The following is a 14,541-nucleotide window of genomic DNA, read 5'->3' as shown; positions in this document are numbered from 1 at the left end:
CCAGGACAGCTAAGGCTACACAAAGAAACCCTATCTTGGAAAAAAAATTAATAATAATAAAATAAAGGGATGTGTGTGTGACTGTGTGAATGTGAATGCCGCATGTGTGCAGGCACCTGAAGAGTTCCTTAGAGGACTTTGCATCCCCTGGAGCTGGAGATACAGGTGGTTGTGAGCACCAGATTTGGGTGCTGGGAACTGAACTCGGGTTTTCTGAAAGAGCAGCAAGTGTCCTTAGACACCAAGCCTTTCTCTAACCCCATGTCATCTCTTGCCTCCTTGGTTTTAGTGGTGTAGATGGAAGATTCAGTGGTTGGTGAGGAGACAGCCATGTGACCCAATCATGGAGATCATGGTGATGCGGCACCTGAGCACAGAGCCCCCAAGCCCACCACTTTGCCAGGCCACTTGATAAGGATCGTCTTTGGGAGGGGCACAGGATCAGGTCACTAAGGAGTCTTTGCCAATCCCTGTGGCCCTGGTGCTCTTTTCTTGAACGTGGGAGCACATGAAGAGCTGGGATGTCGTCCTCACCTAGCATGCCAAGCTCCTGGATTCTATCCCTAGTCATGAACTAAAGAAATTGAAATAGCCCGGAACCTTTGTGGTTGTGTGAATATAACTGGCCCCGTAAGCTCTTAGGGAATGGCATTATTATTGGGAGGTGTGACCTTGTTGAAGAAGTGTGTCACTGGGGGGCAGGCTTTGAGGTCTCTTTTGCATAAGCTTTGCCCAGTATCACGGTCTACTTCCTGTTGCCTTCTGATCAAAATGTAGCCAGCACCACGTCTGCCTGCACGCTACCGTGTTCCCTGCCGTGATGACAATGGACTGACCTCTGTAACTCGAAGCTGACACCTCGGGTAAATGGCCTCCTTTCTAAGAGTTGCCGTGGTCATGGTGTCGCTTCGCAGCAATAGAAACCCTAACTAGGACAACCTTGGTTGAATTTGTGCAAGCCAGGCCATCCTAGTTAGCTTTCCTGGTTCACCTGCTCCCCTTCCTTGCTGGGCTCACAGATCAGCCTCCAGAAGAGGCTCCCAGCTGTTGCTGGGAACTTCCCCCTGAGTTGGTGCTCTTTAGCCTTGGGTCTCCTCGTGTGCCTCTAACCTGGCCTCCCTAAGCATCAGTCTAGTTCCGTTCCCAAACTACAACGTGTCCTTCCTCACTTGCCCTCTTGTTCCAGACAGTTCCATGGCTACTTGGAGATGGTAGTGAATGACATCCTAGCCCCTAACCTGCAGTGGCATGCAGGAAGGACAGCTGCAGCCATCCGGACGGCTGCCATATCCTGTCTGTGGGCACTCACCAGCAGTGACATTCTATTGGCCAAGCAGGTAAGAACTTCTGTGACCACCCCAGTTGCCTGACCGTGTAGGTTCCCACAAGACCTTGCGGAGCTGTGTCAAGTAGCAGCAGGGGAAATGCTAGGGGCTGAGACCTGGGGGTCAGGTCGGAGCAGCTAGGTCTCGGGTTGTCACAGGCACCATCTCCCTGACTTAGGTTTACAAACTCTTATTTTCTTGTCCTGTGGCTGTGGTAAAATACCCTGACAAAGGCTAATCAAAGGAGAAAGAAGGGCTTTATTCTGGCTAGCAGGTAAGGTTGCAGTCTGTCATGGTGGGGAAGCCAAGGCAACAGGAGCTTGAAGCAGCTCGTCACGTCCACAGCCGAGAAGCAGACAGTACGTGGCAGCAAGTGCCTTTAATCGGGAGATAGAGGCAAGCAGCTCTGAGTTGGAAGCCAACCTAGACTATGTAGCCAGTTCCTTCTTTGTGTAGGCTGACTGTATGCAGCCAGGGTTATATAGTGAGACCCTGTCTCAGACAACCAGAAAACAGAAGGCAGTGAAGGAGTGCACACTGCTGCCCAGCTCACTTTCTCCATTTTAGATCGCCAGGACCACAAGACCAGGGATTGGTCCTGTCCACAATAAAGATGGGTATTTCCATGTCAAATATTCTTTAAGTTTTTTTCCTAATATGTATGTATTAGTACCCGAAACATTATAGATTTTGAGACATTTCTCTTGCTTGTTTTCTACTGGGTCTTCAAAATCCAATATACTTTACAGCGTCAGTGAATTGTGGTGTGATTCTGATTGGCCACGGCCCAGGGCTCCTCGCACGTGGCTTGTGGCTGTTGTGTTGGACAGTGCTAATGGGGTGCTTAGCAACAGCTCTCGGGATCACAACTTGGGTTTGAATCTTAGCACTTAACTTCTCTGTGCTCTGGTTATCTGTCTAAATGCTCCTTTGACCCTTATGGCTAAGGTGAAGAGTGAATGGGACTTGCCAAGTAAAGCCTCAGCACAGCGTCTGATGCAGTGGGAGCTGGCCCCCGTGTGCCAGACACTGTTACATAATCTACATAGTTAATACCTAGGCAGCTGTAGTGTCAGGGCTGAGGAGATGATGTGCCATCCTGAGTGTGTGGTGTGTGTGTGTGTGTGTGTGTGTGTGTGTGTGTGTGTGTGTGTGTGTTGGAGATGATAATGGGAAATTCTGGCGTTGATTCCTGGCCTCTGTAAGCACATGTACACACATATGCATTATGTCTGCTACAGCTGGACACATTATGTAGCGTGTATTATTAAAGATCGCTGCCAGAGCAAGTTCTCCACCCAGGATTGGTTCAGTGGTCTCCTAAGTCAGTTTCTATCAAATGATCTTCACAAAACTAACAAGCTTGGGATTGGGGTGTCCCTGTCAGTGTCTGCAGCACACAGACAACTAGCTGGGGGTGGAGGCCAGATCTGCACTGCTGTTAGTATGGCTAGTGAAGTGACTGTAGAGAACTGATGCTTTTGCTCCTGCCCAGGAAAGGTGCATTTGCAATCCCAAAGCTATGACAGGCCTCTGCCAGCCACTCACAGTGTCCGAGCGCCCCCTGCTGACAGCAGGAGGTTGTTACCTAACTTTCACATGCTGCTGCACTCCATATGGGTAGGTAGGGTTGAGGATTCAGCTGATCACATTAAAACAGAAGTGGTTAAGACGATCTGAGATTCAGAATCAAGATCTGGGCTATGAACATTTGTTCATAGAGAATGGAGTATTTCTGATCCTAGATCAGTGAAGGAACAATTACTGCAGGCAGAACCCTCACTTTGTCCTGTGATCCGTCCCTTCTGACATGGACCTCCCCAGTGGACCCCACAGGAGCCCTACTCAAGCTGCTTACGGACCCTTTCAGCCTCCTTTCAATGACTCATGCCTCCCCCATTCTCTTGTCCTATAAAACCTTCTGTATGCATCTAAATGTGTTTTTCCTCTCAGGCCTGTCCCCCATTACATGCTAGGCAGGTGCTCTACCACTGAGCCACCCACCCCTCCTGATTCTAGCAGGTGCTCTACCACTGAGCCACACCTCAGCCCCTCACTGGGGGATTCTAGCATGCTCTACCATGAGCCCCCCCCCCTCACTGGGTCTAAGGGCTCTCCTGATCCACCCAGCCCTTCACTTTCTAGCATTAACTGAGACACAGTCACTGAGGATTCTAGCAGTCTTAATGACACCTCAGCACCTCACTGAGATTTTAATCAGTGCCTGTGGCTTTTATGTCCTGCCTGCTTTTTTTTTATTTTGAACTTTGTAAGATTCTTGTTTTGCTTCTCTTAGCCCAGGCATACTTTGAACTGTCACTTTGCCCAGCTTTTCCTACTTTGAAAACAGAATTCCCTGTCACACCTGCAGCTCCCATCATCTCCTGCCTCTTCTCTCCACCCCTCTTCAAGAACTGCCACACTTCACATTTGACTTTAGTAGGGCAAAGGGTTCTCTTGTTTTAGCTGTGTGTCTGTCTGTCTGTCTGTGTGCTCATGCCAGAAGTCAACTTCTGAATATCTACCCTGGCTAGTTTTATGTCAACTTGACACAGCTAAGGTTCTCAAGAAGAAACCACAATTGAGAAAATACTTTCATAAGATCCAGCTGTACACAGGCAAGCCTCTAGAGCATTTTCTTAATCTGTGATTGATGTGGGAGGCCAGCCCACTGTAGATGGAGCACCCTGACTGCTAGTCCTGGCTTCTGCTAGGATGAAAGCAGACTGAGCAAGCCAGGAAGCAGTACTCCTCCGTGGCCCCCATGGATTAGCTCCTGCCTCCAGCTTCCCTCTGTCTCGGCTTCCCTCAATGGATGGTGATTCAGGATAAGCCAGATAAACCCTTTCCTTCCCAACTTGTTATGGTTATGACGTTTCATCACAGCAATAGTAAGCCTAACTAAGACAAACGTCAGAAGTCATGCCTCACATGCTGCCCACTTTGTTTTTTGAGGCAGGGTCTCTTACTGGCCTGGCACTGGCCTAGCAGGTCAGCGAGGCTCGCTAACCACCAGACCACAAGGACCTTCCATAGCACTAGAAATACAGATGTGTATCACCATATCAGGCTTTTACATGTGTGCCGGGATTGAACTTAGATCCTTGTAAGCACTTTGCTGTCTGAGTCATCTCTTCAGCCCCTCTTGGGTTTTTGGTTGGCAGGTGGGTGGTTGGTTGGTTTCCCCCTAGAGATGGTTTTCTGTAGGCCAGGCTGTTCTAGAACTCACTGTGTAGCTGAGCCTTCCCTTGAAGTGCTGAGATTACAGATGAGCTGAATTGTCTGTACTTGATGTGGTCTGCTTGTCTTGCATGGCCTGACCTATCCCCCAGGACTCTCAGCCAATAATAAATAATTCAAGGGCCAGCAAGGTGACTCCGCAGGTAAAGGCATTTGCCAGCAAGCCTGACAGCCTGAGTGTGATCCCCTGGACCCATGTCGTGAAAGGAGAGAACTGACTCTTGTAAGTTGTTCTCTTGACATGTCCTCTATATGTGTATTGTAGAACATGTATGCCTCCATACATACACAAAGGAAACAAACTTTTACTGAAAAAAGTAAGAGCTTGGCAGAGATGATGCACCCCTTTAATCTCAGCACTTGGAAAGCAGAGGCAGGTGGATCTCTGTGAGTTAAGGCCAACTTGGTCTACAGAGTGAGTTCCAGAACAGCCATGGCTACACAGAAAAAAAACCCTGTCTCGAAATACCACTGCTGGCTGCGGTGTGTTGTAGCCAGGAGTGCCTGGTAAAGAGCACTGACGAGTTCTGACAGCATGGGCAGGCCCACATGTCCTCTCACCCATTGGTGGCTTTCAGGTGCAAGAGGCGCAGGAGACCCTGATGCCACAGGTGCTGGCCACTCTAGAGGATGACTCTCAGACCACACGCCTGGTCTCCTGCCGCATCATTAGCGCGTTCCTCAAGAACTCAGGAGATACCATGGAGCCAGAGAAATTCCTCAGGGTCTATCCTGGTAAGACACTGGGGCATGGGGGTACACAGAATTACTCAGTAACTTCTTTTGTAGTCAGACATAGAAAATACTTCTTTGACTTCTGATTGGGTTGATGCTGGGTGTCTGTATACCACAGTGACAAATGAACCAGCCCTGACTAAGCAGCCAGCACCAGAAGCAAGGAGAACCACTATGGGCGTTATTGGAGATGGGTCCAGATCCTGTTTCCAGAACCACTGGGGTGTCGCCCATAAGGTTGGAGAGCCTCCTCAGAACAGGAACTCTGTCCAAGTCCCCAGTCCAAAAAAAAAAGGTGTGGGATAAGGCTCTGCCTTCCATGTGCTAGAGAAAGCAGTCTGCATGGAACCAGGCAGTGGGACATGATTGGGACAGCCCTACCACCTGTCTAGAACCAGCCTGAGCAGCAAGCAAATTATAGACAGAGATAATAGCGATGTCAGAGCCAACAAGATCCCAGACAGTAGAAAGGGGGAAGAGGTCTGGGGCACCCATTAGGAGCTGGCCAGGGGCAGTACTGAGCAGAGCACTGGGCACATGGGAACAGATACACCCCGAGAAGAACAGTGAGTGAGAGGGGGCAGTCAACAGGCAGAACAGCAGGTGTGAGGGGACACGGAGGAAACTGGTGCAGGGGTCATTGATTCTCAAGGTTAGCTCCCAAAAATTGAAACGAGGACATTGTAATGATGATGGATGGTCTTCAGGATAGGTGACACTAGAGAGGTTTGTATTTAAAGTGGTTTAACATTGCCAAGGAGCTAAAATAATAACATCCTCTAGAAGCAAGTTGAGACCTGTCCATTCTTGCAGCTCCTCTAATCCCAGCACTTGAGAGGCAAAGGCAGGAGAATTGTTGCAAATCTTAGTCCAGCCTGAACCACATAGAAAATACCAAGCCAGCCGAGGTCTACCCAGTGAGACCCTGCCTCAAAACAAACAAGAAAGCCAGGTGTGATGGCACACAGCTGTAATCCTAGCACTTTGGAGGTGAAGGCGAGAGGATCAAGAGTTTGAGGCCAACCTTAGCCACATGAGCCCCCATCTCAAAAAAGCAAAACAAAAAGTCCTAGGCTAAGCATGGTGACACACAGCTTTAATTCTAGCACTTAGGAGGCAGAAGCAAGCAGATCTGAGTTCGAGGCCAGCCTGATCTACATAGCAAGGTCTGGGCCAGCCCACTGGGCTTCTAAGCATCTTGTAGCCAGATCTTAGGACGCTGGGAGGTCCTGGGTATCCCCCATGAGTCATTCCAGCAGATCTCTGTCCTAATGTTCCTCGAAGGAGGCCTTGCACTCTGTGTGTAGAAATCTTTGCATGCCTTCAGTGAGCCAGGGCTAGCCTGCTCATGCCTGCCCTGGCCAACACTCAGCTGCTATCCCACATGCCCATTCTCCAGAAGGTTCATGCTGTGCTGTAGCAGTAGGTTCCAGAAATTGCTTTTCACCTCCTTTGTTGAGATATGTTTAGCCCAGAATGATTTAGAACTCCATCTAGCCTAACTGGACCTCAGACTTATAGCAGTCCTCCTGGCTCAGTTTACCAAGTGCTGGTATTGCAGCTGTGTGCTCACATCTGTCTCCGGAGAGGTTTGTTTTGTGTTGTTTTCCAGGTCCTGGGGAAAGCCTAAGTTTAATGAAACTCTTACCCTCTCACTACTTTAAAAGTTTCTGCCTGTCAGGAAGGCTAGATCTGTTTTTGACAGCACACAGCCTGGTCAAAGAATTCCCAGAGGCAAACCAAGGCTGGCACAGTTGTCACGTTACTGCTGGCCTCAGGCTCTTCAGCCTGCAGCAGTTGTGAGGAAGGCTCAGCCCCGTGGCAGCTGCCAGTGTCTGGTGTGCATCTAGGTCGTCTTGGTGGTCTCAGGACAGTGGAGACTAAACAGCTTCAGGGAAGTGAGGCGCCATCTGCTGAAGATGCTCACTGCTGGAGAGTCTTCCTTTGAGGGGTGGGTTCTCAGGCCCCCAGAGCAAAGGCCATCCACATCGGCAGGTTAAAAGCCCTGCCATAAGTCTGCATGCCTGGCCCCTCTCACCTTTCCCCTTCTCACAGAGCTCTTGAAGCGCCTAGATGATGTCTCCAACGACGTGAGGATGGCAGCTGCTTCTGCCTTGCTCACCTGGCTGAAGTGTGTGCAGAGCTCCGACGGGAAATCTGCCTATCAGAGCAGCGTTCAGTTCTTGTACAGGGAGTTGCTGGTCCATCTGGATGACCCTGAAAGTGCCATCCAGGACACTGTCCTAGGTGAGCTCTCCAGGGCCCATGGGATACAGCTGCCTCTGGGTTCTGGTACCCTAAGTTACTGAAGCAGAAATTAGTTGAGACCTGGTGTGTGTGTATGAGTGTTTGCCTGTCTGTGTGTCTGTGTCACATGCATGCAGTACCCATGGAGGCCAGAAGAGGGCATTGGATCCCCTTGAGTCTGAGTTACAGGTACTTGTGAGCTGCCATGAGATACTGAGATTCAAATCCAGGTCCTCTGGAAGAGCAGCCAGTGCACTTGTATTTATTTTGTGTGGTGGGGAGGGCCAGAGCATCATGTGCATGGAGATGAAAGGACAGCTTCTACTGAGTTGTTCTCTCCCTCCAGCATGTGGGTTCCAGGGGTGGAACTAAGGATGTCATACTAGGCAGCAGGCACCTTTACAGTCTCAAAAATAAAAATAAAATAAAATGAGGTGGAGAATAGTAGAGCATTGGCCTCCATATACATGCCCATGCACACACGTATATATGCTACATACATATGCACACAGACAAAAAAAAAAAAAAAAAGAATAAAAATAATAGGGCTGGAGAGATGGCTCAGCCATTAAAGGCTAGAACCAAAAATATAAGAGTTCGGTTCCCAGCACCCACAGCTATCTCTCTCTAACCACCAAAAAAAAAGTTTAAAAAAAAAAATGAGAAAAATACTTTTGCAAAGGCCTTAGTATGGTACTGTACACTTTGTGGACACTGCTGTTTTAGAAGGAAGGCGAATGGGACTAGTCATTGCAGGGGGTGAGGGAAGACTGTCCACACTGCAGCCTGCCCGAGCTTCATTGCCTGAAGTACCTGCTGGAGGAAATGGGCCATTTGTTCCCAATACATAATCAAAACTCACTGCAAGGCCAGCGAGAGGGCTCAGAGATAAAGGCACTTGCTCAAGCCTGGGGCCCTGAGTTCAATTCCCAGACCCACGTGATAAAAGGAGAGAACTGACTCACAATGCTTGCCCTAGAGTTCCACATGCATGTACACACACACACACACACACATACACACACACACACACACAACACACACACACACACACACACTTGGGGGAGGGGGGAGCAGACACTGTAGACTGTGGTGCTTCCAAATAGCCCCTACACTGCTACTTCCCGGGGCATGAGACCTCAGCCTTCACCCTCTGAACATTGTGCCCAAGGCTTCAGGAGGGTGGTTTTCAGCCCCGGGGAATCGACCCACCAGCTCTGAGAAAGCTGCAGGCTCTGCAGCGTGAGGTGAGCTCCCAACCCACTGCTGCTGGACCCAGGGTTCTGTGTTCTCTTGTAGAAGTCCTCAAGGAGGGCAGCGTCCTGTTCCCAGATGTGCTGGTTCGGGAGACGGAGGCCGTCGTCCACAAGCACCGCTCATCTGCCTACTGCGAGCAGCTGCTGCAGCACATGCAGGCCATGGCTGCTGCTCGGTGACCCTGTCAGCAGCCGCGGAAGGGCCCAGCTCTCTGAAGGGCAGCACGGCTGGCCTGGAGACCTTGCACTTAAGGCAGCCGCGTCCACAGTCCAGGCATCCTTGGGACCCCACCGACCACCAGAGGGTGCTTTGGGCAGCAGCCTCTGTCTTTCCGAAGCAGGTTCTGGGATTTTGTGACATGCCTACTGTACAGAGCCCTCAAAAGGCTAAAATTAAATGCCCCGCCTTTACCAGCTCCCACTAGCTGCCTGAACGGAATGTTTTTTAAGGTTTTCTCCCAAGCCCCAAGGGGTCCTGGCCTGCTTCTGTGCTCACCGAGAACGCTCTTCATGTTGCAGGAAAGCCAAAGAGATTGTAAAAACAACCATCCACTTCCTTTGGGCTCTGTCTCCTCATCTAGGCTGAAGAGAACACCCAGTCTTGACTCACCGATGAAGTTTCTCATGATTTTTTTGTTTTGTTTTGTTTTTCAACAGTTTCTCTATGTAACCCTAGGTGTCCTGGAGCTCGCTCTGTAGACCAGGCTAGCCTTGAACTCACAGAGATCCGCCTGCCTCTGCCTCCTGAGTGCTGGGATTAAAGGTGTGGACTACTACCACCCTGCTTCTCCCAATTTCAAATAACACTGGAACTTGTGGTGTGGATGCACCGTCCTGGCATTTCTGTTTCTCAGTATTAGTGATGCCTACGAATAAAGGATAGACTAGGAAACCAGACCTCATCCTTACCACTCGCTTATAGCAGTCAGTAACATAGTCATCCCCCATGTCTTTTCCAAGTGCCTAAAATATTTTTGAAGTGAATGTTTATCAACAGCCAATATTTTTGTTAAGACAATGGGGGAGGGGGCATTTTCCAAAAAATTTTAACATTTCTGCTTTGCCGTTTGTGGAATTAAATTATTTATTATAGTTATTTTGTGTGGCCATCTGTGTGATTTGACTGATTACATTGTTACAAACAGCTCCTGTCTCCATATGTCAGCCTGAGGGACACTGGCATGGGCTCCATGGGCCCCTCTGGTAGTCACCACTGCCTGTGATGTGCATTCTGACACGAGGTGGTTGGAGTACCCAACAAGACTGGCTCATCACAAAGATTAGCAGGGCACCCCGGCATGGCCCTGAGTGGGGCTGGGCATCCGGGTGAGTGAAGGTTTGTAAACAGAGGCAGATTTCTCTTGTCTCAAATAAATACACAGAAGCTTATATTAATTATAAAAGCTTGGCTGATGGCTCAGGCTTATTACTAACTAGCTCTTACGTTTAAATGAACCCTTTTCTATTAATCTGTTTATTGCCACGTAGTCCGTGGCTTACCGGTCCTCTGGCATCCTGTTCCTTTGACAGCTCCTCCCAGTTCTGCCCCTCTTCCTCCAAGTCCTCAGTTTGATTGCTCCGCCTGACCTTATCCTGCCTTGTCCTAGGCCTAAACAGCTTTATTATCAACCAGTGAGAGCAGCACGTATTCACAGTGTGCATAAGGACCGTCCCACAGCAAACGTTGGCCTCAGTGCCTGGCCCAGTCACTACAGCCTGAAGCTGCAGGTCTGTCCTCCCCTCTGCCCTTGCTGCCTGGAGCTCCATTACTCACTTGGGAACTGACCAGTGCTCTCTGCTGTTCCACGCACCCATCTCTCCCATGACGACAGAAACAGCATCAGCGTCACATGGACACTTGTTAGCAGTTCATGAGAGAGGCCCAGTCAGACCCACCTAACTCATGAGCACCAAGCAATTTTTAAAAATGATTATTCACTTTTTTATTTTAATTACTACATTCCTTTATCTGAGAGGGCATGGGCTACAGTGTACATGTGGAAGTTTGCCTGAAGGAGTCAATTCTTTCCACTGTAAGCATCCTGAGGATTGAACTCAGGAAGGCAGAGTTGGCAGCAAGCACCTTGACCTGCTGAGCCATCTTGTTGGCCCAAGCACTAGGCATTTTATTTTCTTTATTTATTGTCCTTACTGAGTATAGAACTCAAAACTTTACAAATGTTTTACCCCTGAGCCATGCCTCCCAGCTCCTCAATGTAAGATTCTAGGCAGGTGCTCTACCACTGAGCCACACCCCAGCCCCTCACTGGGGGATTCTAGGCAGGGGCTCTACCACTGAGCCACACCCCAGCCTCTCACTGGGGGATTCTAGGCAGGGGCTCTACATCTGAGCCACACCCCAGCCCCTCACTGGGGGATTCTAGGCAGGTGCTCTACCACTGAGCCACATCCCAGCCCCTCACTGGGGGATTCTAGGCAGGTGCTCTACCACTGAGCCACACCCCAGCCCCTCACTGGGGGATTCTGGGCAGGGGCTCTACCACTGAGCCACACCGCAGCCCCTCACTTATTTAAGGCAGGGGTGTGACTTCTGAGTCACTCCCTGCAGCTCAGCATCTTTGCATAAGCATGCACAACAAGTATTTTAGGCTTCGTGGACCTTCCTGTTCAGCTGTTTCTGGGGCTCCAGCTGCACACTGAGGCCATTGTAGACGAATTGCTCATGGTGTGGGCGTGTTTCCCAGTGCTCCAAACAGAAAGGCTGGGCTTGGATTCCGGGAGGTGAGTCCCGGAGTGATTAGTTGGTCAGTGGTGATGTTTAGCTGCTTTATTGATCTGAAGTTAGGGTGGGCAGTTGGGTGAGTATAGGCAGGCGCACACACCATGGAACCACCTCCGTCAAGGCGGAGCACTTTCCCGAACCTGTTCTCTGCACCATGGAGTTTTATCCGCAAGCACTTGCCTCCACTGAGCCATCTCACCAGCTGCCTCCTCTTGGAGGGAAAATGCTAAGTTGGAAGAGATGCCTCCTGGGGTGGAGGTGAGAAAATGAGGACAGGCGCCCACTTCCTTCTGAAAATCGAAAGAAAGCCCTGAGTCAGCCACATGTAAACAAATGGGCTTCTCTTTAGTTTGTTTTTTGTTTTTTGAGACAGGGTTTCTCTGTGTAGCCCTGGCTGTCCTGGAACTCTCTGTAGACCAGGCGGGTCTTGAACTCAGAGATCTGTTGCCTCTGCCTCTGCCTCCAAGTGCTGGGATTAAAGGCCTTCACTCACAAATGGGTTTCTTAGCACGTCAGAGCCAGGAGATGGCTCAGTGGGAAAAGCACTGGCCAAGCAAGCCCAGTGGCCTGAGTTCAGTCCCCAGAACCCATGTAAAGGTAAAGGAGAGGCCAGCTCCATAGGGGAGTCTGCTGACCTCCACATGTGCAGGAACGTGTGCCCACACACGATGACACACACAAATAAAAGTAAAAAGAAAAAGGCTGGCAAGATGTCTCAGGAGTAAAGGCACCTGTCACCAAAACTGACAGCCTGAGTTCAATCCCTGGACACGTGTGATAGAAGGGAAAAACCAACTCCGCCAAGCTATCCTATAACCTACCCCCTCACACACTGGCATGGGCATGTTCCCCTAACACACAAATAAATGCAATTTAATGTTTTTAAAAAGGAAAAGAAAATGTTTGAACTAGTAGCATTGTAAAATTCCTGTAATCCTAGCACTTGGAGATGGAGGCTGGAGGATTAGGAGTTCAAGACCAGCTTTGTAGAACCTTGTCTTTAAAAAAAAAAAAAAAAAAAAAGAATCGAGGTTTGGGATTGGTAGAGAAACTAAGCTCCCCTTGGTGGCCAAGGCTGGAACAGCAACAGCAACAAAAATAACAGGTTTACTGGAGCACAAATAACTCAGGCTGGGGATGCAACCTCGTCATGTTTGCTTAACGTGAGCAAGAACCTTGTTTCCACCCCCAGTACTGCAGAAGAATGAAAGGTAACACACAAGTTCATGGTGATGCAAACAAGGCAGGCCTAGCAGTGCAAGCCTTAGACTCACTGGGGACGCGGACGCAGGTGGATTAAAAGTTAGAAGCCAGCCGGGGGCGGTGGTGGCGCACGCCTTTAATCCCAGCACTCGGGAGGCAGAGGCAGGCGGATCTCAGTGAGTTTGAGGCCAGCCTGGGCTACAGAGTGAGTTCCAGGAAAGGCGCAAAGCTACACAGAGAAACCCTGTCTCAAAAAACCAAGAAAAACAAAAACAAAAAGTTAGAGGCCAGCCTGGGATGCAGAGCGAGTTTAAGACCAACCTAGACAATGTAGACTTTGCCTCAATATAAAGGGTAAAAAGGGCTAGGTGAGCCCAAGAGACAACTGGAAAAAAACACTCAAACCTGATGACCTGAGTCAGTCTTCGGGGCCCATGACGAAAGGAGAGCACCAACTCATGGGTGTCCTCTTATAATCTGTCCATTTGCACACAGACACACACAATCTAAAAGGGGAGGAGGCTGGAGAGAGGGCTCAGTGGTTGAGAGCATCTACTACTCTTGTAGAGGATCTGCTCTTGGTTCCCAGTACCCACATAGAGGCTCACAACCACTCACAATTCCAGTTCCATAGGGTTGAGTATCTTCTTCCAACCTCCACAGGCACCAGTCACACACATGGTACACATACTTACATGCAGGCAAAACACTCTTACACATGTAGTTCAATAGTAGAGCCCCTGCCTAGAATCCCCCAGTGAGGGCAGGGTGACTCAATGGTAGAGCACCTGTCTAGATCCCTAGTGAGGAGCTGAGGTGTGGCTCAGTGGTAGAGCCCCTGCCTAGAATCCCCCAGTGAGGGGCTGGGGTGTGGCTCAGTGGTAGAGCCCCTGCCTAGACCCCCAGTGAGGGCTGGGGTGTGGCTCAGTGGTAGAGCATCTGCCTAGAATCCCCCAATGAGGGGCTGAGGTGTGGCTCAGTGGTAAAGCACCTGCCTAGAATCCCCCAGTGAGGGGCTGGTGTGTGGCTCAGTGGTAGAGCACCAGCCTAGAATCCCCCAGTGAGGGGCTGGGGTGTGACTCAGTGGTAGAGCCCTTGACTACCACATGCTACTGGTGAAACTTTGGTTCAATCTCTACTTCCACCAAGAAGTAAACATTAGCCAGGTGGTGGTGGTGCACACCTTTAATCCCAGCACTCGGGAGACAGAAGCAGGTAAATCTGATTTCAAGGCCAGCCTGGTCTACATAGTGAGTTCCAGGACAGCCAGGACTACACTGGAAAAAAAATCTCGAAAAACAAAACAAAATTTTAAAAAGTAAACATTAGGGAAACAATCACTTCAGTAGTGATTACAGGAAGAGCTTCTAAGACCACTAAAATATGGGCAGAAGAGATTATTTACATAGTTTCAATATCTCCCTTAGGATATTTGTTAACTACCAAAGGAAAGATAGTAACTTCTGAGCGAGAATCTAGGCAGCACACTTCAGCACTGTGTTCACCTGGTGAAACACACAGACTTCATGTCCCCACATATCACTTGCTGACATCACATCACATCTATGGTATTTTGCCCAAAATGTATAACCTCAGTCTAACCTTGGGGAACGTCAGACAGACAGACAAACCAGTCAAATCCCGGCGTTCTACCGTAGGGCTTTGGGGCTTGTCTAGTTGCAGAGACTGTTGTAAGAACTATGGGAACTCAAGGAGACTTGAGAACTCAGGGAGGCATGGGATTCTGGAGTAGCCTGCTCTATTGGCTGGTTTTGTGTGTCAACTTGACACA

At 49.6% G+C, this 14,541-nt stretch overlaps 1 protein-coding gene across 1 annotated transcript in view; it reads left to right on the top strand.

The window, feature by feature from the left end:
• The window catches only part of Dnaaf5 (dynein axonemal assembly factor 5), a 37,895-nt gene extending 28,569 nt beyond the window's left edge, over positions 1-9,326 (top strand). The window contains 4 exon segments of the mRNA XM_028856027.1: positions 1,187-1,337; positions 5,144-5,300; positions 7,356-7,547; positions 8,847-9,326. Coding sequence (XP_028711860.1) covers positions 1,187-1,337; positions 5,144-5,300; positions 7,356-7,547; positions 8,847-8,983 — 637 coding nt within the window. The 3' untranslated portion in view covers positions 8,984-9,326.
• The last annotated feature ends 5,215 nt before the right edge of the window (positions 9,327-14,541 follow it).

Source organism: Peromyscus leucopus, chromosome 23 (genome assembly GCF_004664715.2).
Source record: "Peromyscus leucopus breed LL Stock chromosome 23, UCI_PerLeu_2.1, whole genome shotgun sequence".
In the NCBI taxonomy this organism is placed as follows: domain Eukaryota; kingdom Metazoa; phylum Chordata; class Mammalia; order Rodentia; family Cricetidae; genus Peromyscus; species Peromyscus leucopus.
This window is presented reverse-complemented; position numbering and strand designations above follow the sequence as displayed.